This window comes from Physeter macrocephalus, chromosome 3 (assembly GCF_002837175.3).
Source record: "Physeter macrocephalus isolate SW-GA chromosome 3, ASM283717v5, whole genome shotgun sequence".
Taxonomy (NCBI): Eukaryota; Metazoa; Chordata; class Mammalia; order Artiodactyla; family Physeteridae; genus Physeter; species Physeter macrocephalus.
This window is the reverse complement of record NC_041216.1, coordinates 16,851,728-16,879,272: the sequence shown is the minus strand read 5'-3', so window position 1 is coordinate 16,879,272 and position 27,545 is coordinate 16,851,728. Positions and strand designations below refer to the sequence as shown.

The 27,545-nt window shown below is 40.6% G+C and overlaps 1 protein-coding gene across 2 annotated transcripts in view; it reads right to left on the bottom strand.

The window, feature by feature from the left end:
- The window catches only part of LUZP1 (leucine zipper protein 1), a 105,400-nt gene that overhangs the window by 4,520 nt on the left and 73,335 nt on the right, over nucleotides 1–27,545 (bottom strand). The window contains exons 1-2 of one of the 2 annotated variants that reach the window (XM_007117904.3): nucleotides 24,105–24,163; nucleotides 2,696–5,873 (exon numbers count right to left, since the gene is read on the bottom strand). In XM_007117904.3, coding sequence (XP_007117966.1) covers nucleotides 2,696–5,755 — 3,060 coding nt within the window. In that variant the 5' untranslated portion in view covers nucleotides 5,756–5,873; nucleotides 24,105–24,163. Of the gene's footprint in view, nucleotides 1–2,695; nucleotides 5,874–24,104; nucleotides 24,164–27,545 lie in introns of those variants that run through there. The other variant, XM_024125747.1, reaches the window with a different exon arrangement.

Below are 27,545 nucleotides of genomic sequence, written 5' to 3'. Positions count from 1 at the left end.
CTGCCTTTTTAATGTTCTTGTTGCTCCTCCCCAGCTAATGCAGATCAAAGAATATGAGTGAGAAAGTCTGGTTGGCAAGGTAAAAGAGCATTGGATTTAGAGACAAGAATCTTGGATTCAAATCTTAGCTCTTCCAGTAATTCACCTGGGTGGCCTTGGTGAAGAGACCCTTTGTGTCACTGACCCTCAGTTTCTACATCTAAAAAATAGGGATAATATCCCCACACACACACCAGAGCTGTTGGAGAAACTGAATAAGATAGTGGGTGGGGAAGTGCTTTATTTAAAGTACCCTGTAAAGGGCTTCCCTGGTGGCGCAGTGGTTGAGAATCCACCTGCCGATGCAGGGGACACAGGTTCGTGCCCTGGTCCGGGAGGATCCCACGTGCCGCGGAGCGGCTGGGCCTGTGAGCCATGGCCGCTGAGCCTGTGCGTCCGGAGCCTGTGCTCCGCAACAGGAGAGGCCACAACAGTGAGAGGCCCACGTACCGCAAAAAAAAAATAAAATAAAGTACCCTGTAAAGACTCAGGGCTTTTCAACTTAACACACAGTCACCACCTGCCTTTTAAAAGAAAGGGGGCTTCCCTGGTGGCGCAGTGGTCGAGAGTCCGCCTGCCGATGCAGGGGACACAGGTTCGTGCCCCGGTCTGGGAAAATCCCACATGCCGCGGAGCAGCTGGGCCTGTGAGCCATGGCCACTGAGCCTGTGCGTCCGGAGCCTGTGCTCTGCAATGGAAGAGGCCACAACAGTGAGAGGCCCGTGTACCGCCAAAAAAAAAAAAAAAAAAAAGAAAAAGAAAGAAAGTAACAGGGACTTCCCTGGCAGTCCAGTGGTAAAGAATCCACCTTCCAATGCAGGGGGCGCAGGTTCGATCCCTGGTTGGGGAACTAAGATCCCACATGCCATGGGGCAACTAAGCCTGCATGCTCTAGAGCCCGTGCGCCTCAACTAGAGAGAAGCCCACACACCGCAATGAAAGATCCCGCATGCCGCAACTAAGACCCGACGCAGCCAAAAATAAATAAATATTTAAACAAATAATAAAAGAAGGGAACAATCTCTAGGTCAAAAACATCTTTCCTGCTGGTGGGAATGTAAATTGATACAGCCACTATGGAGAACAGTATGGAGGTTCCTTAAAAAACTAAAAATAGAATTACCATATGACACAGTCAGGTGTATTAAATGCATTTTCAATTTATGATATTTTCAACTTACCATGGGTTTACTGGGACGTAACCCCATGGTAAGTTGAGGAAGATCTGTACAACAGAAGCAGCAGCCAAGGAACCAGTAGGAGAAATAATGGTTTTTATTTAAAGACAGTCACGGCATGGAAGCAACCTAAGTGTCCATCAACAGATGAATGGATAAAGAAGATGTGGCACATATATACAATGGAATATTACTCAGCCATAAAAAGAAATGAAACTGAGTTATTTGTAATGAGGTGGATAGACCTGGAGTCTGTCATACAGAGTGAAGTAAGTCAGAAGGAGAAAAACAAATACCGTATGCTAACACATATATATGTAATCTAAGAAAAAAAATGTCATGAAGAGATTAGTGGTAGGATGGGAATAAAACACAGACCTACTAGAGCATGGACTTGAGGACGTGGGGAGGGGGAAGGGTAAGCTGTGATGAAGTGAGAGAGTGGCAGGGACATATATGCACTACCAAATGTAAATTAGATAGCTAGTGGGAAGCTGCCGCATAGCACAGGGAGATCACCTCTGTGCTTTGTGACCATGAGAGGGGTGGGATAGGGAGGGTGGGAGGGAGGGAGACGCAAGAGGGAAGGGATATGGGAACATATGTATATGTATAACTGATTCACTTTGTTGTAAAGGAGAAACTAACACACTATTGTAAAACAGTTATACTCCAATAAATATGTTAAAAAAAAATCTTTCTTCATCACAGGACTCACATATAAAAGACACTCCCGGGGGCTTCCCCTTCATATGTTGTTCTGGCACTCTGACCCTCATATAAGGAAAGATTCTAGGTTTGTCTATCCAGTAACAAGCCACACTGAACCAGCCCTGCCCTCAGACTGATGACATAATGGGCTAGATAGATGTCTGGGACAAAAAGTGATGCTCGGGCATAAAGCTTATCCAAGCAGGCCCAGTGTAAGCCCCAGCTCTCCTCAGCCCCTACATGCCAGCAGCTGGCAAAGATCTGTCTAAACTGAGGCAGCCAAAGAACTCATTTCCTTGGCTCCGTCACTGCTCTACAGAAAGCCACTGTGCTTCCTCCTTTTACCCGGAACCTCCCAACAGCTGCAGCTGATTCTTGTGCTTCTAGGTACTGCTCTGTGGGGCTATAAGGGGAGCTCCTTTGGCGAGCCTGGCAAACCAAGAGAACAGAGGCCACATCTCTCTCCTTTTTTGTAGCCTTCATATATGAAGGCAAAATGAAGGAGACAAATTGGGAAAAAGATTTTGGAAATTCATGCTGCTCTCTGCCAAATACCTTCTTCAAGATACTTCATTCTTCTTTAAGGCCAAATTCACCTTATTTTCAACAGTTCTCTGAACTACCCAGTTCGGTTCAGTGTTTCCCAGCCCCACAGTCTCCATAATCCTGAGTCACACAGGCCAGGGCAGAGGGGAACAAAAAAGAAAGTAAGGAGAAAAGGGGAAAGTGGAAGGAGAAAAGGAGAGAGGGAAAGAAGTGGGACTTACCATGCCTGCCAAGTGGTTCCAGGCTTCAGCCGTGACAGCATCTCCTACCCGATTCCGACGAGTGAGCACCTCGGACACGGTGAGGCTGCTTTGGGTCCTTCTGGAGGAGAGCTCGGGCGCATCCCCTGAGTTGCCTACCCTTCGAGTGCCCTGCTCAAAAAGGTATGAGCTGGGCTGTTCAAGGTCTGAATAGTCTGTGGAAGATCTCTGGATGTAGGTGTTGGTAGATTCCACATTTTTACCTATTCGAGTTGGGGGGTCTTCTAAAGAGTTCAAGTCTCGCCTACTCTTCCAGGCATTTCTCACAGTAACGTGTCTGGCATCTGAAGAGCCCACTTCTAAAGGGCCACTATGGCTTTTCCACCTGATTGTCTCCGCTGTGGGTGCATGGCTATTCCTCTCCACAGGATCTGATGGCTTGATTATAATGCTGCTCCGAGAGACCACCGTTTCTGGCCTGTTCTTCGGGGCCCCATCTCCCATTCTCTCAGCTTCTGTGAACTGCAGGGTGATGTCATGTTTGTGAATGGAGAGCTCAAAGGGGGAGCTGACATGGTTACTAACCGACGTGAGCTCTGGTGGCCCAACCTGGATGTTGCTGGTGGATGTGTGCCTCTCCCGCAGGGCCTCGCCTAGAGCGGCTCTCGGGCTGCTGCTGTCAGAGGGGTAGATAGTTATACTGCTTGTCACCTTGTTTGGCCCTGGTTTGGAAGTAGACTTCTGTTTTTCCAATGTGGCCTCGGTTCCAGATCCTCCCATGACTTTTTTCACATCCTTATCAATGATGACAGGTTTGATGATGGCTCTAGATCGCAAGGCCTCTCTGGGGCTAAAGGGCCGCTGGCCTTTTACCCCGGCACCATTGGCCTCTGGGAGCTCCACGGCGTTGGTGGAGGCTCTGACAGGTTTCCCAGATTCATTTTCTGTTCCCACATCTTTATCATTCTCAAAGAGGGAGGTTCTAAGTCCCCCTCGGGATTTGGCCTTTTCTCTAGAGTTGGGCTGTTGCTTGGGCTCTGGAGTAATGGTTGTGTTTACCAATTTGGCAGTAACAAGAGACACCATGTCCATATCGTCATCTGAGTCTGGCTTCTCTCTGCCACTGGATTTGATGACTCGACACCTCAGGGCCTCATGCTGACTACTGTCTTCCATCACAACTGCTATGGGTTGATCAACTCCTTCTTTATTTGGGGTTGAAAAGCCCTGAAGGATGTTCTCTTGGCTTCTGGAGCTATAAGAATACTTTGATAAAGATGGAGCCTTGGAATTTGGGAAACTGGTATCAGCCTCTGGGCCATTGGCAGCCTTTTTCCCCTTAGAGAGCCCTTCTGAGGAAGATCTTCTAGATGTTGCCAGAGCTCCCATGGCCTTAGAACTGCCAGAGTCTGCAGCCTGAGTTATTTGACTTCCATTGCCAGGCACCTGCCCCCTCTTGCCAAAGAGGGCCTCGGTGGAGGTGTCAGAAGCCTTGTCACCTCTCCCTGATATGTCATTGGGAACAGATCCATGGGTGGTATCACTAAATGTTCGTGTCGTCTTCTCTACTTTCCCCTTCAGCCCACTCTCAGTACCTGGCTTGGAAGTGCCCTTCCAAGCTTTATTGTGCTCCTGAGCAGCTGGCGGGTAGCGGCTCAGCACTGACGGCTGTTCCCTGGACTTCTTCCCTTCACTCTGAAAGGAGCCAGATGCGAATCGATCTTCAGTTCTCTTTGTCTCCTGAGTCCCACTGTCTGCACCTGCCCCTGCGTTGGAAGCTTTGGCTGCCCTCCTGTTGGTAAAGCTGGGAGAGGAGACCTGCCTGTTGCTCAGAGGATAGTTTTCATTGTTGAGAACAAATTCCCTGTTTCGGTGCCTTTCCCGCTTATGCTGAGGGGACAGTTCCCGGGCTGTGTGCTTGGACACAGGTGCCTCACTCCCATGCCCTCTAAACTTAGTCCTCTCATGCCTGCCTTTGCTGGACAGGAAAGCATCTTCCCCTTCTACCTCCCCGTTCTCTAATTCTTTCTGTTTCTTGATTTGTAGCTTTATCTCCTCCAGCTGGCTGGCTAAGAGTTTGTTTTTATTTTGTTCACTTAGGTAATTATCCTGAAGGTCATTATTTTTGGCCCTCATTTTCTTAAGCTCTTCCTCCAAAGATTCAAAATGTTTGATTTGTGTCTTAAGTTTCTCAATCTCTTGGTTAAGGTCTTTTACCTTGTTGTCTTCCTGATTTCGGTTCTTTTCATTTTCTGACTTGTTTCTTGTTTCATTTTCTACCTGCTTTAGATAGTCCAGAGTGCCCTTCCTTCTTGATTCTTTGGATGGCAGTGTGGAAGAGATACCATCCTCAATTCGTAGGTCATTCCTTTCCAGAAGATTAGAAGCATTCCTTGTATAATCTCGGTTCATTTTTTTGTTCTGCTCCAATTTTTGAGTGAGCTCTTTTATCAGTTTCTCGTTTTCTTTCTCCTTTTCATTCAAGTATTTTCTCTCACTTACAAAGGTCAGAGTTAATGATTTCAGCTTTTCTAACTCTGACACTAAACTCTGCTCAGTTTTATCCAGCCGGTCCTCGGAAGATTCTAGTTCTTTCACTTTGACCCTGAGCATTTCCAGCTCAGAGGAGATTTTCTTTGTCAGGTTTCTCTCCTCATTCAGGCTCAAACACAGTTGGGTACAGTCATTCTTACTCCTGCTAAAGGCCTCCTCTAGCTTCTCCAGTTCAGCCATTCGTTTCTGAAGCCGCTCAATCTCAGATTTTAGCTCCCGGGTGAGGTTTTCCTCCTCTTCAAGTTTCTCCTTCATCTGCTGACAGAGATCCTCTGCTCTCTTAATTTCCTCATCTTTGCCTTCGATTCTCAGCACTCGCTGACGCAGCACTTCAATCTCAGCCAACATGCTGGAGTTGCTGCCTTCCGCCTGAATCACCTTGTCCTGGAGATCCAGGAGCTCATCCTCTGCTTTCTGGAGGTTTTTTGTGGCTTCCTCCAATTCATCAAGACGGCGGCTTAGACTCTGTAACTTAAACCGCAGGTGGCGGCTGGAAGCAGTATCCTTGTAGCTTGTAAAGTCAGCCATGACTACTGCCAGCCAATGTGGGCTCTTGAGGCACCCAATTCCACTCGAGGGGATGAGAAACGGTTACCTTTCTCTTGGCATCCACAACCTTCTTTGGCAGCTGGAGACCATTATCAGTCTACAGAAGAAAAGCAGAAAGCATGTCAGGCAGCAAATCTAAAATCTCCACTTCAGCTCCCAGTTGTAAAGAGTTCCCATATGTAATTCTTGTGCCTAGAACATGGCAGGTGTTGAAATTTGTTGAATGACTGAATTTGACTAAACCTGCAGGAAAACACTCGTTCTTTATGGCTGATGCCTAGTTTCACCCTAATGAAGAATGCCACCAATGGCAGCATGGCAAAAAGACACAGAAAAATGCCTCATTTACATGACCAACTGTTCGATATTCAGGAAGCAAAGTCCAACCCAAGAAGGATAAAAATAAAATCTGCACCTAGAAGCATCATAAGGATACAGCAGAATACCACAAGATATTTTAAAAGCAATAAGGGGGGGGAGCAAATATTCTATGAAGAAATAACAAGTGAACTGGATTCTCAGCAGAAACTTTTAAGTGGACGTCAAGAAGATAAAAGACATGATAACAGCTTTAAAAGTTCTAAGAGAAAATAACTGTAACCTAGAAGTAAATCTCCTAGAAGTAAATACCAAGAGAAACTATGAAAGAAAGATATAATTAGAACCGAGAACAAATAAAAAGAAAATAAAAATTTAAGTGTTTATCACTGAAAAAACTATTGATAGACATACTTTAGAATACAGAAACTGATCATTTAAAGAAGGCATTAGATGTAAGAAGGAAAAGAAATTAACCCAAACAAGCACTGATTCAGTTAAACAATAAAAATCAATTAGGGATTGGTTTTATCCTGCTCCACTTCTTCCCCAAAGTGGAACTGAAACACTAAACAATAATGACACGTAAATCATAAAGAGAGAAATCAGAATTCAAGTGTTCTTACAATGTTATATTCTTTGCGAAGAGGATAGTGTTATTATAACTAACTTTAGACCTTGTTAAGAATAGATATTAATCATATATCTGATAAGGCATTAATAAGCAGAATATATAAATAACTTCTACAACTTAACAACGAAAAAGAACCTGATTTTAAAATGGGAAAAGGACCTGAACAGACATTTCTCCAAAGATGATATCCAAGGACGACTACTATCAAAAAAACAAAAAGTGTACAGATGTGGAGAAGTGGAACCCTTGTACACTGTTGGTGGGAAAATGCTATAGCTACTATGGAAAAACATAATGGTGGTTCCTCAAAAAATTAAAAACTAATTACCATATGATCCAGCAATTCCACTTCTGGATATATATCCAAAAAATGAAAGAATGATCTCAGAGGGATGTTTGCACACCTGTTTTTTTTAATTTTTCTTTTGGCCACGCCATGCAGCTTGTGGGATCTTACTTCCCCAACCAGGGATCGAACCCAGGCCCCTTGCAGTGGAAGCGCAGAGTCCTAACCACTGGACTGCCAGGGAAGTCCCCATACCTATGTTCACAGCAGCATTTGTAACAAGAGCCAAAAGGTGGAAGCAACCTAAATGTCCATCAGTGGATGAATGGATACACAAAATGTGGTTTATACATACAATGAAATGTTATTCAATCTTAAAAAGGAAGGAAATTCTGACGCTTCAACATGGATGCACCTTCAGGACACTGTACTAAGTGAAATAATCCAGTCACAAAAGACAAATACTATATGATTTCACTTATATGAGGTATCTGGAATAGTCAAATTCATAGAAACAAAGTAGAATGGTGATGGCCAGAGGCTGAGGGAAAGAGGAAATAGGGACTTGTTGTTCAATGGGTATAGAGTTTCAGTTCTGCAAGATAAAAAATGTTTCAGAGATTGGTTGGACAACAGTGTGTATATATACTTAACACTACTAAAAAAGTGTACATTTAAAAATGGTTAAGATGATACATTTTATGTTATGCATTTTTTGCCAAAATAAAAAATAATTTTTAAAAACGTTAAGGCACGAAAGAAGTAAAATACATAGAGATGGTAGGGTAGACTTTCAGTTTCTGGTCCAGCATGTAAGGAGCTTCTAAAGCCATCACTTCTTCCTAAACAAGTAAAATGCTGAACAACAAAATCAACAACTCTTCTTAGATCCATCAGAGAACTGAGGTTACAGAGAAAACTGCTTCCCCCAAAGTTAAACAGACAAGTAGATACAGAGAGCACAATTTACCAGAGCAGAAATGCAGGAGTAGAAACCTCCATGGGAACTAATACCAGGGTAGGAAAACCTAAACTGCAACTGACAAACTTCTCGAGGCTCAGGGTGGACAACTTTGGGAGTCAAAAACAACAGGGGGTGTCTCAGTCTTAGGTGGGGGATGCACCACACTTTTTGAGCTTCACCTCCAGGAGCTGTACCAGGTTCCCACATTGAAGATGGGAAAAAATTCCCTCATGCTTCCAGCTGGAGGAGGGTAAATTAACCATTTTGAAACTAGGGTCTAACCTATTAGAGTCTTATCCGAGCCTAACTAACCTGGGGGAAGGAAAATACCCAACTCCAGCTACCTCTAACTTTCTACATGGCGGAAGGAATATGCCCAACTCCAGCCATCCTGTACCACCTAGGGGATGGGGTAGGGAGAGGGGTGGCACGTAGGACCTGACACTGAGAAGCACTTGTGAAATTCATAGCCCAGGGGCCCAGGCTTACTAAAAAACTGAGACCTAATCATGGGACAACAGGATACTTCCCCTTCCCCAACACTGTACCACAACATCACTAAAGGCCTACTTACCTAAGTTATTTTTACCCAGGACATCATGTCCAGCTTTCAACAAAAAATTACAAGGCATACTAAAAGATAAAAACACAGTTTAAAGAAACAAAGCAATCATCAGAACCAGACTCAGATATGGAAGAGCTGTTAGAATTATCAGACAGAAATTCAAAACGTCTACGATTAATATGCTAAAGAATCTAATGGAAAAATTAGACAACATGCAAGAACATATGGGTAATGTAAGAAAAGAAATAGAAATTATAGAAAAGAATCAAAAAGAAACGTTAGAGATCAAAAACACCAACAGAAATGAAAAATGCCTTTGAGTGTCTCATTAGTAAACTAGACACAGCTGGTAAAGAATCTCTGCGCTTGAGGATATGTCAGTAGAAACTTCTAACCTGAAAAGCAAAGAGAAAGAAAGACTGCAAAAAAAATGGAACAATATCCAAGAAGTGTGGGATAACTACAAGAAGTGTAACACATGCATAACGGGAATACCAGAAGAAGAAAGGAAGAGAAGAAAAATTTGAAGCAATGACAGAATTTCCCCAAATTAATGTCAGCACCAAACCACAGATTCAGGAAGCTCAGAACACCAAGCAGGATAAATGCTAAAAAGAAAAACAAAAACAAAAACAGAGGCATATCATATTCACACTACAGAAAATCAAAGATAAAGGAAAAATCCTGAAAGAACCCAGAGGAAAAGACACCTTACCTACAGAGGAACAAAGATAAGAATTAACATCTGACTTCTCAGAAAGCATGCAAGTGACAAGACAGTAGAGTTAAATATTTTAAATGTTGAGAGAAAAACACCACCAATCTAGATTGCTGTACCCTACAAAATTATCCTTCAAAAGTGAAGGAGAGGAAAAAAATAATAATAATTAAAAAAAAAAAGTGAAGGAGAGGGACTTCCCTGGCAGTCCAGTGGTAAAGAATCCACCTTCCAACACAGGAGATGTGGGTTTGATCCCTGGTTGGGAACTAAGATCCCACATGCCACAGGGCAACTAAGCCCGCACGCCACAACTACTGAGCCCGTGTGCCTCAACTAGAGAGCCTGCGTGCTGCAAACTACAGAGCCCACATGCTCTGGAGCTCACATGCCACAACTGCAGAGCCCATGCGCTCTGGAGCCTGTGTGCCACAACTAGAGAGAGAAAACCCATGCGCCACAACAAAAGACCCCACATGCCGCAATGAAGATCCCGCATGCTGTAACTAAGACCCAACACAGCCAAAAATAAAAAATAAATTTAAAAAAAATCAATTCCAAAAGTGAAGGAGAAATAAAGACTTTCTAGGACAAATAAAAATTGAGGGGGGGCTTCCCTGGTGGCGCAGTGGTTGAGAGTCTGCCTGCCAATGCCGGGGACGCGGGTTCGTGCCCCGGTCCGGGAAGATCCCACATGCCGCGGAGCGGCTGGGCCCGTGAGCCATGGCCACTGAGCCTGCGCGTCTGGAGCCTGTGCTCCACGACGGGAGAGGCCACAGCAGTGAGAGGCCCACGTACCAGAAAAAAAAAAAAAAAAAAAATTGAGGGGATCTGTTGCCAGTTGACCCACCTTACAAAAAAATGTTAAAAGAAGTTCTTCAGTAAGAAGGAAAATGATATAGGTCAAAAACTCAGAACACATAAAAAAAAAAAAAGGACGAGCATTAGAGAAGGAGTAAGTCCAAGTAAAATAAAATTTTTAATTGTTCCTATTAATTTATCTAACAGATAATAATTTTTCAAAATAATAATAGCAATAATGCCACAACTACTGAAGCCCACACGCCTAGAGCCCATGCTCCGCAATAAGAGAAGCCACCGCAGTGAGAAGCCTGCGCACCACAGTGAAGAGTAGCCCCCACTCACGCGACTAGAGAAAGCCCAGGTGCAGCAACGAAGACCCAATGCAGCCAAAAACTGATTAACTTTTTTTAAAAACCCACTTTAAATTTTAATAAAGACTCATATAGATTAAAAGTAAAGGGATCGAGAAAGATATACCATCTAACACTAATCAAAAGAAAGCTGGAGTAGCTACATTAATTTCAGATAGCAGATTTCAGAACAAGGAATGTTATCAAGGGGAAAGGGGGATATCACATAATGATAAAGGGGTCAATTCTCCAAGAAGACAATAGTCCTTAATGTGTATGTGCATCGAGCCTGTGCTCCACGACGGGAGAGGCCACAGCAGTGAGAGGCCCACGTACCAGAAAAAAAAAAAAAAAAAAATTGAGGGGATCTGTTGCCAGTTGACCCACCTTACAAAAAAATGTTAAAAGAAGTTCTTCAGTAAGAAGGAAAATGATATAGGTCAAAAACTCAGAACACATAAAAAAAAAAAAAGGACGAGCATTAGAGAAGGAGTAAGTCCAAGTAAAATAAAATTTTTAATTGTTCCTATTAATTTATCTAACAGATAATAATTTTTCAAAATAATAATAGCAATAATGCCACAACTACTGAAGCCCACACGCCTAGAGCCCATGCTCCGCAATAAGAGAAGCCACCGCAGTGAGAAGCCTGCGCACCACAGTGAAGAGTAGCCCCCACTCACGCGACTAGAGAAAGCCCAGGTGCAGCAACGAAGACCCAATGCAGCCAAAAACTGATTAACTTTTTTTAAAAACCCACTTTAAATTTTAATAAAGACTCATATAGATTAAAAGTAAAGGGATCGAGAAAGATATACCATCTAACACTAATCAAAAGAAAGCTGGAGTAGCTACATTAATTTCAGATAGCAGATTTCAGAACAAGGAATGTTATCAAGGGGAAAGGGGGATATCACATAATGATAAAGGGGTCAATTCTCCAAGAAGACAATAGTCCTTAATGTGTATGTGCATCAAAATATGTGAGGCAAAAACTGACAGAACTGCAAGGAGAAACAGATAAATCAATTACTATAGTTGGAGAGTTCAACACCTCTCTATGATAAATGGACAGATCCAGCAGGCAGAAAATCAGTAAGGACATAGCTGAACTCAGCAACACCATCAATCAACTGGATATAATGGACATCTATAGACTATTTCATCCAACAACAAAATAAACATTCTTCTCAAGTTCACATGGAACATTCACCAAGACAGACTACATTCTGGGTCATAAAACACACCCAAACAGTTTAAAAGAAACTATACAGTGTCTATCCCAGACCACAATGGAATGGAACTAGAAATCAGTACCAGAAAGAGAGCTGGAATTCCAAAATATGTGGAGATTAAACAACACATTTCTAAATAACACATGGGTCCAAGAAGAAATCTCAAGAGAAATGCTTTAAGTATTTTGAACCAAATGAAAACGAAATACAACTTTATCAAAAGTTGTGGGGTGTAGCAAACGCAATGCTTAGAGGCAAATTCATAGCACTGAAAGAATATATTAGTAAAGAATGAAGATCTACAATCAATAAACTCCTATCTTAGGGAACTAGAAAAAAGAAGAACAAATTAAAACCAAAGTAAGCTGAAGAAAAGAAATAATAAAAATTAGAGTAGAAATCAATAAAACTGAAAACAGAAAATCAATAGAGAAAAAAAAAAATCAATGAAACCAAAAGTTGGTTCTTTGAAAATATCAATAAAATCAATCAGCCTCTTGCCAGGCTAACTAAGAAAAAAAAGAGAGAAAACACAAATTACTAATAACCCAATGCAGGGGGCCCAGGTTTGATCCCTGATCAGGGAACTAGATCCCACATGCATGCCGCAACTAAGAGTTCGCATGCCACAACTACGGAGCCCACCTGCCGCAACTAAGGAGCCCACCTGCCACAACTAAGACCTGGCACAACCAAATAAATAAATATTTTTTTAAAAAAAGAAATGAAAGAGGGGCATCACTACAGATCCCATGGACCCTAAAAGGATAATAAAGGAATATTATGAATAACTCTATGCACACAAACTTGACAGCTTAGATGAAATCAATTTCTTGAAAGACACAATCTACCAAAACTCACACAAGAAAAAGACAATCTTAATAGACCTGTATCTATTAAATAAATTGAATCAATATTTAATAACCTTGCAAAACAGAAAGCACCAGGCCCATCATTTCACTGATGAAATTATACCAAGAAATTATACCAAGTATCTACAACCTCTTCCAAAAATAGAAGCAAAGGGAATACTTCCTAACTTGTCCTTTGATGCCAGCATTACATTAACAACAAAAGCAAAGACATTACAAGAAAAGAAAACTACAGCCCAATATCTCTCATGAACACAGATGCAAAAATCCTTAATGAAATATTAGTAAATGAAATCCAACACTGTATAAAAATAATTATACACCACAACTAAGCTTGATTTGTCCCAGGTATGCAGGGCTGGTTCAGTATTCAAAAATCAATAAATGAAATCCACCACACTGACAGGTTAAAGAAGAAAAATCACATGATCGTATTAATAGATGCAAAAAAGCACTTGACAAAATTCAATACCCATTCATAATAAAAACTCTCAGCAAACTAGGAACAGAGGGGAACTTCCTCAACTTGATAAAGAACATCTACAAAAAACCCTACAGATAACATCATACCTAATTGTGGGAAGTCCAAAGCTTTCTCGCTAAGGTCAAGAACAAGGCAAGGATGTCCCCTCCTATCACAGCTTCTCAAAATTTACTGAAGTCCTAGCTAACACAGTAAGACAAGAAAAGAGAAGAAAAGGTATACTGATTGGGAAAGAAGAAATAAAACTGTCTTTGTTCACAGATGACATGACTGTCTTATGTAGAAAATCTAAATGAATCAACAAAAAAACTCCTGGAACTAATAAGCAATTATAACTATAGCAAGGTTGCAAGATATAAGATTAACATACAAAAGTCAATCAATTTCTTGTATATACCAGCAATGAACACGTGGAATTCAAAATTAAAAACACAATACCCTTTGTATTAGCACCTCCTAAAATGAAATACACAGGTATAAATCTCACAAAATATGTACAAGATCTATATGAAGAAAACCACAAAACTCTGATGAAGAATTAAATAAATAAAAAGATATTCCATGTTCGTGGATTCTAACACTCAATATTATCCAAATTCAGTTCTTCCCAATTTGACCTCTAGATTCAATGCAATCTCAATAAAAATCCCAGCAAGTTATTTTGTGGATATAGACAAATGGATTCTAAAATTTACATGGAGAGGCAAAAGACCCAGGCTATATTGAAGGAGAACAACAGAGTTGGAGAACTGATGCTACCCAACTTCAAGACTCACTATAAAAGCTACAATATTCAAGACTGTGTGATACTGGCAAGAGAAAAGACAAATAGATTAATGGAAAAGAACAGAGAGCCCAGAAATAGACCCACAGAAATATGGTCATCTGATCTTTGACAAAGAAGCAAGGGCAATACAACAGAAAGACAGTCTTTTCAACAAATGGCGCTATAACAAATTGGACATTCATGTGCAAAACTATCAATATAGACACAGACCTTACACCCTTCACAAACACTAACTTGAAATGGGTCACAGCCCTAAATGTAATACATAAAACTATAAAACACCTAGAAGATATCATAAGGAGAATACCTAGTGACCCTGGGTTTGGCTGTGACTTCTTAGATACAACACCAAAGGTACAATTCCTGAAAGGAGTAACTGATAAAATGAACTTCATTAAAATTAAAAACTGCTCTGCAAAAGACAATGTCAAGAGAATGAGAAGACAAGCCACAGACTGAAGGAAAAAAAACTTGCAAAGGACACATCTGATAACAATAAGAAAATCGGATTTTAAAATGGGCCAAAGACCTTAAAGACACTTCACTAAAGAAGATCTACAGGTGGCAAATAAGCATATGAAAAGATGCTCCAACATCACCTGTCATCAGAGAAATGCAAATTTAAAGTTACCACTATACCAAATGCTAGTAAGGATGTGAACAACAGGAACCCTCCTTGCTAGTGAAGATGCAAAATGGTACAGCCACTTTTAGAAGACAGTTTGGTGGTTTCTTACAAAACTAAACATACTCAGCCATATGATGCAGCAATAGCAGCACAGATAAGATGCAAAATATTATATACAGAATGGATAAACAACAAGGTCCGACTGTATAGCACAGGGAACTATATTCCATATCCTGTAATAAACCATATATATATGTAACTGAATCACTTTGCTGTACATCAGAAACTAACACAACATTGTAAATCAACTATACTTCAATAAGACAAATTTTTTTAAATAATATTACAAAAACAACAAAAAAAGCACAGATAGTTCATCTGTGGTAAGAGGCAGGAAGGCAGAGTATATGGGTACAAGTGTTAGTGGGTAGGTAGGAAGGAAGGTGTGGTGGCAGTAGTCTAATAAAGTTCTCTTCTGACTGTTTTTGCTTTTTCACTGAAGTAGAAAGCAAGATCATCATCTTAAAATGATGACAAGGGCAGGGGGTAGAGTAGTACAGGTTTCAGAAATGGTCATCTAGGTGAGTGGAAAACAGAAGGATTGCCAGGCAACATTAAGGGCCCACTTGAAATTCATGGTTGTGATTTGAAGTGAAACCAATCAGCAAGGTTGTATTTTTATATTCAGTCTTGTTCTGCTGACCAGATGAAGGCACAGAGGAGACAGAGAATTGGACTGAAAACAGGGTTGGAAGTTTGCAAATGTAACAAAGCAAGAAAAGAGTGAGGAAATTATAGGTGTGCACAAGGGAGCCTCAGTAAAGAGAAACACGAACATCAAGAACATGTGAAGAACAGTGAAAATGTAATAGGACCAATGAATTGAAGGTACCAATGAGGATTGAAGGATTGTTGGGGTCAGGGTACTAGGAGGAATGAGCTTGAAAGGTAGGAGACGGTAATAAGAGAGGGATCTCAGGGAATTGAAATTATCAAGGAGTTGCAGTAATTGATAATGTCAAGAACTAACGTATGAATAGGCAGAGCACAGAGGATTTTCAGGGCAGTAAAACTACTCTGTATGATACTATAATGGTGGATACATGTCATTATACATTTGTCCAAACTCACCAAGAGTGAACCCGAATGCAAACTATGGACTTTGGGTGAACATGATGTGTGTGGAGGTTCATCAACTGTAACAAATGTACATGGGAGATGTTGATAATGGGAGGGAACCTGAGGAGGGACGTGGACAGGGGGTATATGGGAAATTGCTGTACCTTCCCTTCAATTTTGCTGTGAATCGAAAACTGCTCCAAAAAAGTTAGTCTTAACTTTTTGAAAGTTAAAAAACTAAAGTATGATTCTGTGAATGCCAGGTACAGAGAGGGGTGAGATCACTGGAAGAGAGAAATACTGAGAGGCAAAGGTGTTGCAAGGATTCCTGAATTGTACATTGAAAGCTCACAAATTAACAGGACTAGTGCTGCAAATAGTGACATTAAACAAGAAACTATAGTCATCGAGAAATGAGAGGCGGTGACCCTGGGGTTCAATATGACAGCAACAATAAGGGCACTGGGTGATGTAGTCTGATATTAGATTTAAACCTAAGAGAAAGGATGGAGGGAACAAGGTCTGAGCCATAAGAGAAAAACAGCCTCCATTTGAGAGAAAAATGGACTCAACAACGATCCCATGAGAAAACCCAGGGCAAAAGAGAAACAACCTTAAGCAGGATTTGAGGAGATGCTAAATGCCACTTCTCTCCAACCCCAAGATCTCCTCCATCAATTGCACTTAAAGCCTAGAGCCACCAGGTGGAGCCCATGCTCAGCTTTTAAAAAACACCAAGGCCTCTGCGGTGTTGGAAATAACAGGTCCTGCCTCCCTCCTTCAGCCTCTCCATCGCCCAGCTCCCTGACTATTCTTACCTCTCCACCACTCGGCTTCCCTGGGTATTGTCTTTCTCTGTCTTCTCACCTGTGCTTCCTTTGGTCTCCCCTTCTCCTTTTTCCAGCTTACAGGCTTCCTCATTCCCAAAAATGGAGAGGAAAAAAAAAAAACCCTACATTTATATATTTTTTATAAGAAAGAAAACTTTTCTCTTATTCCCATCTACTTTTCCTACATACAAAAAAAAACTTGTTTTTGGCCTTTTGCCTAGTGGTACAGTAAAACAAAAAAAAATTCTTAACTACCAATTTTATACACAGGGTGGAGGGGATGGGGGATTGAACTAAGTAGGAGCCATAAACCACTTTTAAATGAGTAGATAAAAAAGATCTGTACTGGCATAGCAGTTATTGGAGGACAAATGATATATGATGCTGGTTGGGAACTAAGATCCCACATGCCACAGGGCAACTAAGCCCGCACGCCACAACTACTGAGCCCGTGTGCCTCAACTAGAGAGCCTGCGTGCTGCAAACTACAGAGCCCACATGCTCTGGAGCTCACATGCCACAACTGCAGAGCCCATGCGCTCTGGAGCCTGTGTGCCACAACTAGAGAGAGAAAACCCATGCGCCACAACAAAAGACCCCACATGCCGCAATGAAGATCCCGCATGCTGTAACTAAGACCCAACACAGCCAAAAATAAAAAATAAATTTAAAAAAAATCAATTCCAAAAGTGAAGGAGAAATAAAGACTTTCTAGGACAAATAAAAATTGAGGGGGGGCTTCCCTGGTGGCGCAGTGGTTGAGAGTCTGCCTGCCAATGCCGGGGACGCGGGTTCGTGCCCCGGTCCGGGAAGATCCCACATGCCGCGGAGCGGCTGGGCCCGTGAGCCATGGCCACTGAGCCTGCGCGTCTGGAGCCTGTGCTCCACGACGGGAGAGGCCACAGCAGTGAGAGGCCCACGTACCAGAAAAAAAAAAAAAAAAAAATTGAGGGGATCTGTTGCCAGTTGACCCACCTTACAAAAAAATGTTAAAAGAAGTTCTTCAGTAAGAAGGAAAATGATATAGGTCAAAAACTCAGAACACATAAAAAAAAAAAAAAGGACGAGCATTAGAGAAGGAGTAAGTCCAAGTAAAATAAAATTTTTAATTGTTCCTATTAATTTATCTAACAGATAATAATTTTTCAAAATAATAATAGCAATAATGCCACAACTACTGAAGCCCACACGCCTAGAGCCCATGCTCCGCAATAAGAGAAGCCACCGCAGTGAGAAGCCTGCGCACCACAGTGAAGAGTAGCCCCCACTCACGCGACTAGAGAAAGCCCAGGTGCAGCAACGAAGACCCAATGCAGCCAAAAACTGATTAACTTTTTTTAAAAACCCACTTTAAATTTTAATAAAGACTCATATAGATTAAAAGTAAAGGGATCGAGAAAGATATACCATCTAACACTAATCAAAAGAAAGCTGGAGTAGCTACATTAATTTCAGATAGCAGATTTCAGAACAAGGAATGTTATCAAGGGGAAAGGGGGATATCACATAATGATAAAGGGGTCAATTCTCCAAGAAGACAATAGTCCTTAATGTGTATGTGCATCAAAATATGTGAGGCAAAAACTGACAGAACTGCAAGGAGAAACAGATAAATCAATTACTATAGTTGGAGAGTTCAACACCTCTCTATGATAAATGGACAGATCCAGCAGGCAGAAAATCAGTAAGGACATAGCTGAACTCAGCAACACCATCAATCAACTGGATATAATGGACATCTATAGACTATTTCATCCAACAACAAAATAAACATTCTTCTCAAGTTCACATGGAACATTCACCAAGACAGACTACATTCTGGGTCATAAAACACACCCAAACAGTTTAAAAGAAACTATACAGTGTCTATCCCAGACCACAATGGAATGGAACTAGAAATCAGTACCAGAAAGAGAGCTGGAATTCCAAAATATGTGGAGATTAAACAACACATTTCTAAATAACACATGGGTCCAAGAAGAAATCTCAAGAGAAATGCTTTAAGTATTTTGAACCAAATGAAAACGAAATACAACTTTATCAAAAGTTGTGGGGTGTAGCAAACGCAATGCTTAGAGGCAAATTCATAGCACTGAAAGAATATATTAGTAAAGAATGAAGATCTACAATCAATAAACTCCTATCTTAGGGAACTAGAAAAAAGAAGAACAAATTAAAACCAAAGTAAGCTGAAGAAAAGAAATAATAAAAATTAGAGTAGAAATCAATAAAACTGAAAACAGAAAATCAATAGAGAAAAAAAAAAATCAATGAAACCAAAAGTTGGTTCTTTGAAAATATCAATAAAATCAATCAGCCTCTTGCCAGGCTAACTAAGAAAAAAAAGAGAGAAAACACAAATTACTAATAACCCAATGCAGGGGGCCCAGGTTTGATCCCTGATCAGGGAACTAGATCCCACATGCATGCCGCAACTAAGAGTTCGCATGCCACAACTACGGAGCCCACCTGCCGCAACTAAGGAGCCCACCTGCCACAACTAAGACCTGGCACAACCAAATAAATAAATATTTTTTTAAAAAAAGAAATGAAAGAGGGGCATCACTACAGATCCCATGGACCCTAAAAGGATAATAAAGGAATATTATGAATAACTCTATGCACACAAACTTGACAGCTTAGATGAAATCAATTTCTTGAAAGACACAATCTACCAAAACTCACACAAGAAAAAGACAATCTTAATAGACCTGTATCTATTAAATAAATTGAATCAATATTTAATAACCTTGCAAAACAGAAAGCACCAGGCCCATCATTTCACTGATGAAATTATACCAAGAAATTATACCAAGTATCTACAACCTCTTCCAAAAATAGAAGCAAAGGGAATACTTCCTAACTTGTCCTTTGATGCCAGCATTACATTAACAACAAAAGCAAAGACATTACAAGAAAAGAAAACTACAGCCCAATATCTCTCATGAACACAGATGCAAAAATCCTTAATGAAATATTAGTAAATGAAATCCAACACTGTATAAAAATAATTATACACCACAACTAAGCTTGATTTGTCCCAGGTATGCAGGGCTGGTTCAGTATTCAAAAATCAATAAATGAAATCCACCACACTGACAGGTTAAAGAAGAAAAATCACATGATCGTATTAATAGATGCAAAAAAGCACTTGACAAAATTCAATACCCATTCATAATAAAAACTCTCAGCAAACTAGGAACAGAGGGGAACTTCCTCAACTTGATAAAGAACATCTACAAAAAACCCTACAGATAACATCATACCTAATTGTGGGAAGTCCAAAGCTTTCTCGCTAAGGTCAAGAACAAGGCAAGGATGTCCCCTCCTATCACAGCTTCTCAAAATTTACTGAAGTCCTAGCTAACACAGTAAGACAAGAAAAGAGAAGAAAAGGTATACTGATTGGGAAAGAAGAAATAAAACTGTCTTTGTTCACAGATGACATGACTGTCTTATGTAGAAAATCTAAATGAATCAACAAAAAAACTCCTGGAACTAATAAGCAATTATAACTATAGCAAGGTTGCAAGATATAAGATTAACATACAAAAGTCAATCAATTTCTTGTATATACCAGCAATGAACACGTGGAATTCAAAATTAAAAACACAATACCCTTTGTATTAGCACCTCCTAAAATGAAATACACAGGTATAAATCTCACAAAATATGTACAAGATCTATATGAAGAAAACCACAAAACTCTGATGAAGAATTAAATAAATAAAAAGATATTCCATGTTCGTGGATTCTAACACTCAATATTATCCAAATTCAGTTCTTCCCAATTTGACCTCTAGATTCAATGCAATCTCAATAAAAATCCCAGCAAGTTATTTTGTGGATATAGACAAATGGATTCTAAAATTTACATGGAGAGGCAAAAGACCCAGGCTATATTGAAGGAGAACAACAGAGTTGGAGAACTGATGCTACCCAACTTCAAGACTCACTATAAAAGCTACAATATTCAAGACTGTGTGATACTGGCAAGAGAAAAGACAAATAGATTAATGGAAAAGAACAGAGAGCCCAGAAATAGACCCACAGAAATATGGTCATCTGATCTTTGACAAAGAAGCAAGGGCAATACAACAGAAAGACAGTCTTTTCAACAAATGGCGCTATAACAAATTGGACATTCATGTGCAAAACTATCAATATAGACACAGACCTTACACCCTTCACAAACACTAACTTGAAATGGGTCACAGCCCTAAATGTAATACATAAAACTATAAAACACCTAGAAGATATCATAAGGAGAATACCTAGTGACCCTGGGTTTGGCTGTGACTTCTTAGATACAACACCAAAGGTACAATTCCTGAAAGGAGTAACTGATAAAATGAACTTCATTAAAATTAAAAACTGCTCTGCAAAAGACAATGTCAAGAGAATGAGAAGACAAGCCACAGACTGAAGGAAAAAAAACTTGCAAAGGACACATCTGATAACAATAAGAAAATCGGATTTTAAAATGGGCCAAAGACCTTAAAGACACTTCACTAAAGAAGATCTACAGGTGGCAAATAAGCATATGAAAAGATGCTCCAACATCACCTGTCATCAGAGAAATGCAAATTTAAAGTTACCACTATACCAAATGCTAGTAAGGATGTGAACAACAGGAACCCTCCTTGCTAGTGAAGATGCAAAATGGTACAGCCACTTTTAGAAGACAGTTTGGTGGTTTCTTACAAAACTAAACATACTCAGCCATATGATGCAGCAATAGCAGCACAGATAAGATGCAAAATATTATATACAGAATGGATAAACAACAAGGTCCGACTGTATAGCACAGGGAACTATATTCCATATCCTGTAATAAACCATATATATATGTAACTGAATCACTTTGCTGTACATCAGAAACTAACACAACATTGTAAATCAACTATACTTCAATAAGACAAATTTTTTTAAATAATATTACAAAAACAACAAAAAAAGCACAGATAGTTCATCTGTGGTAAGAGGCAGGAAGGCAGAGTATATGGGTACAAGTGTTAGTGGGTAGGTAGGAAGGAAGGTGTGGTGGCAGTAGTCTAATAAAGTTCTCTTCTGACTGTTTTTGCTTTTTCACTGAAGTAGAAAGCAAGATCATCATCTTAAAATGATGACAAGGGCAGGGGGTAGAGTAGTACAGGTTTCAGAAATGGTCATCTAGGTGAGTGGAAAACAGAAGGATTGCCAGGCAACATTAAGGGCCCACTTGAAATTCATGGTTGTGATTTGAAGTGAAACCAATCAGCAAGGTTGTATTTTTATATTCAGTCTTGTTCTGCTGACCAGATGAAGGCACAGAGGAGACAGAGAATTGGACTGAAAACAGGGTTGGAAGTTTGCAAATGTAACAAAGCAAGAAAAGAGTGAGGAAATTATAGGTGTGCACAAGGGAGCCTCAGTAAAGAGAAACACGAACATCAAGAACATGTGAAGAACAGTGAAAATGTAATAGGACCAATGAATTGAAGGTACCAATGAGGATTGAAGGATTGTTGGGGTCAGGGTACTAGGAGGAATGAGCTTGAAAGGTAGGAGACGGTAATAAGAGAGGGATCTCAGGGAATTGAAATTATCAAGGAGTTGCAGTAATTGATAATGTCAAGAACTAACGTATGAATAGGCAGAGCACAGAGGATTTTCAGGGCAGTAAAACTACTCTGTATGATACTATAATGGTGGATACATGTCATTATACATTTGTCCAAACTCACCAAGAGTGAACCCGAATGCAAACTATGGACTTTGGGTGAACATGATGTGTGTGGAGGTTCATCAACTGTAACAAATGTACATGGGAGATGTTGATAATGGGAGGGAACCTGAGGAGGGACGTGGACAGGGGGTATATGGGAAATTGCTGTACCTTCCCTTCAATTTTGCTGTGAATCGAAAACTGCTCCAAAAAAGTTAGTCTTAACTTTTTGAAAGTTAAAAAACTAAAGTATGATTCTGTGAATGCCAGGTACAGAGAGGGGTGAGATCACTGGAAGAGAGAAATACTGAGAGGCAAAGGTGTTGCAAGGATTCCTGAATTGTACATTGAAAGCTCACAAATTAACAGGACTAGTGCTGCAAATAGTGACATTAAACAAGAAACTATAGTCATCGAGAAATGAGAGGCGGTGACCCTGGGGTTCAATATGACAGCAACAATAAGGGCACTGGGTGATGTAGTCTGATATTAGATTTAAACCTAAGAGAAAGGATGGAGGGAACAAGGTCTGAGCCATAAGAGAAAAACAGCCTCCATTTGAGAGAAAAATGGACTCAACAACGATCCCATGAGAAAACCCAGGGCAAAAGAGAAACAACCTTAAGCAGGATTTGAGGAGATGCTAAATGCCACTTCTCTCCAACCCCAAGATCTCCTCCATCAATTGCACTTAAAGCCTAGAGCCACCAGGTGGAGCCCATGCTCAGCTTTTAAAAAACACCAAGGCCTCTGCGGTGTTGGAAATAACAGGTCCTGCCTCCCTCCTTCAGCCTCTCCATCGCCCAGCTCCCTGACTATTCTTACCTCTCCACCACTCGGCTTCCCTGGGTATTGTCTTTCTCTGTCTTCTCACCTGTGCTTCCTTTGGTCTCCCCTTCTCCTTTTTCCAGCTTACAGGCTTCCTCATTCCCAAAAATGGAGAGGAAAAAAAAAAAACCCTACATTTATATATTTTTTATAAGAAAGAAAACTTTTCTCTTATTCCCATCTACTTTTCCTACATACAAAAAAAAACTTGTTTTTGGCCTTTTGCCTAGTGGTACAGTAAAACAAAAAAAAATTCTTAACTACCAATTTTATACACAGGGTGGAGGGGATGGGGGATTGAACTAAGTAGGAGCCATAAACCACTTTTAAATGAGTAGATAAAAAAGATCTGTACTGGCATAGCAGTTATTGGAGGACAAATGATATATGATGCTTCTATAATATAAAGAGCTTTAAAACAGCTTATCATCATAAGTATGCTAGACAGTCATTAAATTGTATACTTTAAAGAGAGGAACTTTATGATACATAAATTATATCTTAAGCTGTTTAAAAAAACAAAACAAAAACAGCTTACCCCAAACTGAAACATTCTCCTCAACAAGTCTTATTCATACTACATAAACAAATCTCTTTTTCAGAGAGGAAAATGTTAAACCTAAGTACAGCCGCATCTATAAATTATATTTCTGAATTAGGAGAGTCCAGGAATTATACTGCTTTTTTATTCATTTGGCTTTTAGTGCCAATTTTATATTTTCTGTTCAAGTCTCTGATATGAATCAACCAGGGTAGCACAAGGAATGAAAAAGCAAAACTCACTGAATATACAGCAAATACTTACTGAAATATACAGAGAAGAGAGTTATCACATGCCACTATTCAAAATCCTTTAAAGGGCCTTATTGCTCGGGACAAAGCCCACACTCCCCACGGGGCACGTGAGGTCCATTCTCCCTGCCTGCCTCTTCAGGCTCGTCCTCAAACTCCGCATAGCTCTTCACTCTCAACGTTTCACAAACCTTGCACTCTCTCTCACCTCCAGGCCTTTACTAGCTTGATAATACTTCCTTCTCATTTTTTCAAATCCCACCTTAGGCAATACCTCCTCCTGGAAGCTCCTGGAGCACCTCCTTCCTGAAACCCTAGGCTAGATCAGGTCGCCTCTTTCTTGTGCTTTAGTCTGCTGTATTGGTCCCATCACAGCACTTACCACAATGTATTCAAGTTTTACTTACTCATTTTATCTCTCCAACTTGTTTCTTTTTCACCACTGTATTCTCGGCACCCAGCAGGAAGCCTAGCACATAAATTAATGCTTAAAATTCGATGAATGAATAGGGCTGAATGAGCCCCCTAATTTTTAAATGGCTGGTCAGCCCTTTGGCACTAACCATTAACAGAAAATAATAAAAATGATTTCAAGGAGCTACTTACTCATGGATTACAATGGAGAAAACAACTGACAATAACAGATACAGCCAGCACAGATATCAGGTCCCGTGGTAATGCTCTGAAAGGTCTCTTCCCAAGCCCCAAGCCACTTGAACAGTACTTCTCCCCGTTGGACAATGACCCGTCTGGCTTTCAGGTCTATGCCATGGAAATATGACATAAATACCAGAAAACCACACCACTCATAGAGGTTCTAATTATTGGAGCAAGTGTTGAAGCAGAAAATATTTCTGGATCTTCTTCCACTCCTTAGAATGGGATTTCATAGCCAAAACACAGCTAAAAGATCATTTAGTCCACTGACTTTCAAACCAGACTGAGCAAACCCCTTCCAGAGTCACCTGGGAAAAGAGAGCAGGGGCGAAGGTCTGAGCAGGCTGAGTCAGGCCCCCTCTCTCACTCAGTCAACCAAAGCAACTGATTTTAGCTTCTTAACATATTGGTCTTCCCCCAAATGACTGTCACGAAAGAGTTCTACCGCTTTCATTTAAAATAAAACTGCCTGTTTGGCCCAATCCCCTTATTTTAAAAATGAAGGAACTGAGACTCAAGATTTCTCCAGCAACTTAGCAAAGCCAAGGACTTTAGTCTCCTGACTCTACCCAGGACTCTTCCCATTGTGTAAAAGCACTTCCCTACAAATTCTTGAGCATTTTTACAAAGTGAGGCATTCTGATTATACATAGACCAATAAAAACAGAAAGGTATAAAGGGAACAAATAAAGGACAACCCCAAATCGAGCATGACTATACTAGAGACAATATAGTAAGGACTTACTATAAACTTACTTTCTCTAGGAATTCCAGATCTATCTACTCGAACAAATTACTTCTCTGAGGTTTTCTCATCCATACAAAGACAATACGTAATCCCCCGGCATGTAAAGCACTTAGCAGAATGCCTTGCACATAAGTCACAACAAACAGTAGCTATTACTATTATTCTACTCAGCATTCACAATAACCTTATGGGATCGGTACCCTCAAACTTGCCCAAGGTCACACAGCTAGTAAGGACAGCCAGATCGTGAACCCAAGTCTAGTTCCAAAGACCATATTCCTTTAAGAATGCTACCCTGTTTGGGCAAGTCATTGATCTTCTCCATGTCTCAGACCCTTCCTCTGAAAAAATAAAAGAATATCAACCCCACCTACATCACAGCAAAAGTTAAAGTCAGCAAAAGCTCTTTGAAAAGTCCTATGCATACCTAAGGTAAGTTTCACTAGGCAGAATCCTCCTAAAAAGAGAGACTCACTAAAATCAGCCTTCTACCCAGGGTAAATAAGGAAATGGATCGAAAATGAGGTTAGAGTTTCACTTATCTCTGACCTTTTGGCCCTAAGCACAGCCGGAGAAAGAAATGCTTTGCTACCTCCAGGACCATCCACAAAGGGAAGAGACAGATGCCTCTCTTTCCAGTCTTCCTGCATTCCCCATCAAGTATGTTTATCCAGGTAAAATGCATTTATTTAGTAGACATCTATGGAACATCTATAATGCACCCAGCATTTTGCCAAGTGCTAGAGAGAGATCATTAAGACCCAACCCTTGCCTTCAAGGAATCAGCTAGAACCAATTATAAAATAAGAATAAAGAGGCCTCCCTGACTTCCCTGGTGGTGCAGTGGTTGAGAATCCACCTGCCGATGCAGGGGACAAGGGGTCGTGCCCCGGTCTGGGAAGATCCCATATGCCGCGGAGCAGCTAGGCCCGTGAGCCATGGCCACTGAGCCTGTGCTCTGCAACAGGAGAGGCTGCAACAGTGAGAGGCCCGCGTACCGCAAAAAAAAAAAAAAGAATCCGCCTGCCAATGCAGGGAACATGAGTTTGAGCCCTGGTCCACGAGGATCCCACATGCCATGGAGGAAATAGGCCCGTGCGCCACAACTACTGAGCCTGCACTCTAGAGCCCACAAGCCACAACTACTGAGCCCGCATGCCACAACTACTGAAGCCCGTGCACCTAGAGCCCGTGATCCACAACAAGAGAAGCCACCACAATGAGAAGCCTGTGCACCGCAACGAAGAGTAGCCCCTGCTCACTGCAACTACAGAAAGCCCACACGCAGCAATGGAGACCCAATGCAGCCAAAAATAAATAAAAACAAATAAATAAATACATTTATTTTAAAAATAAATAAATATGTACACCTGAAAAAAAAAACATTAACTATATTAGGTGACATTGCTAAAATCACTTATCATTTCTAGTAACTGTTGCAGATTCCTTTAGATTTTCTACATATATGGTATGTCTTCTGCAAATAATGACTATTTAGCCTTTTCCTTTCCAAATTGTGAGACATTTATTTTCCCCAAATACAATGTTGAAGTAAAATGATGAGAGTGGACATACTGCTTTGCTATTGACCTTGGGTGGGGGAAGGATTCAGTATTTCAATGTTACTTATAATGTTTACTAGAGGTTTTCTGGTAAATGTCATTCATCAGATTGAGGACATACCTTTTCATTTCTAATTAGCTGATTTTTTTTTCTTTTTAATCATGTAGGGTGTGGAATTTTATCTAATGGTTTTCTTTTGCATCAACTTAAATGATCACGTTGATTTTCTCCTTTATTCAATTAATATTGTGAATTAAAGTGATTTTTTGAAATGTTAAACCAACCTTGCATTCACAGGATAAACCAAACTTGATTATGTGTTATTATGTTTTTATATGTTGCTGGATTTATTTCCTAATATTTTATTATATATGTTTTGTAACAGCTTTACTGAGGTATAAGTGAGAAATAAAAATTATATATATATTAAAAAAAAAAGAGGCCTCCCTGACCATCTCACAAAACATAGCACCCACTCTTCTGCTCCCTGTCCTCTTACCCTGCTTCTTTTCACTTAGTAAATTTCACCACCTGATGTATGTGCACTAGAAGCTCAGAAGAAGTGATTAATTGTACCCAAGAGTGGGGTCTGGGAAGGAAATTGTTTATATTAAGCCTCAGAAATCATGGGAAAGTGAAGAAAGGGACGAGTAGTCCATTCTTTAATGCCAACTTCCTCCCCCCACCCAACACACACACCAGTGTCTAACTCAGTTCCAACTCATACTAGAAGGATACATCGGGGCTTCCCTGGTGGCACAGTGGTTGAGAATCTGCCTGCTAATGCAGGGGACACAGGTTCGAGCCCTGGTCTGGGAGGATCCCACATGCCGCAGAGCAACTAGGCCCGTGAGCCACAAGTACTGAGCCTGCGCGTCTG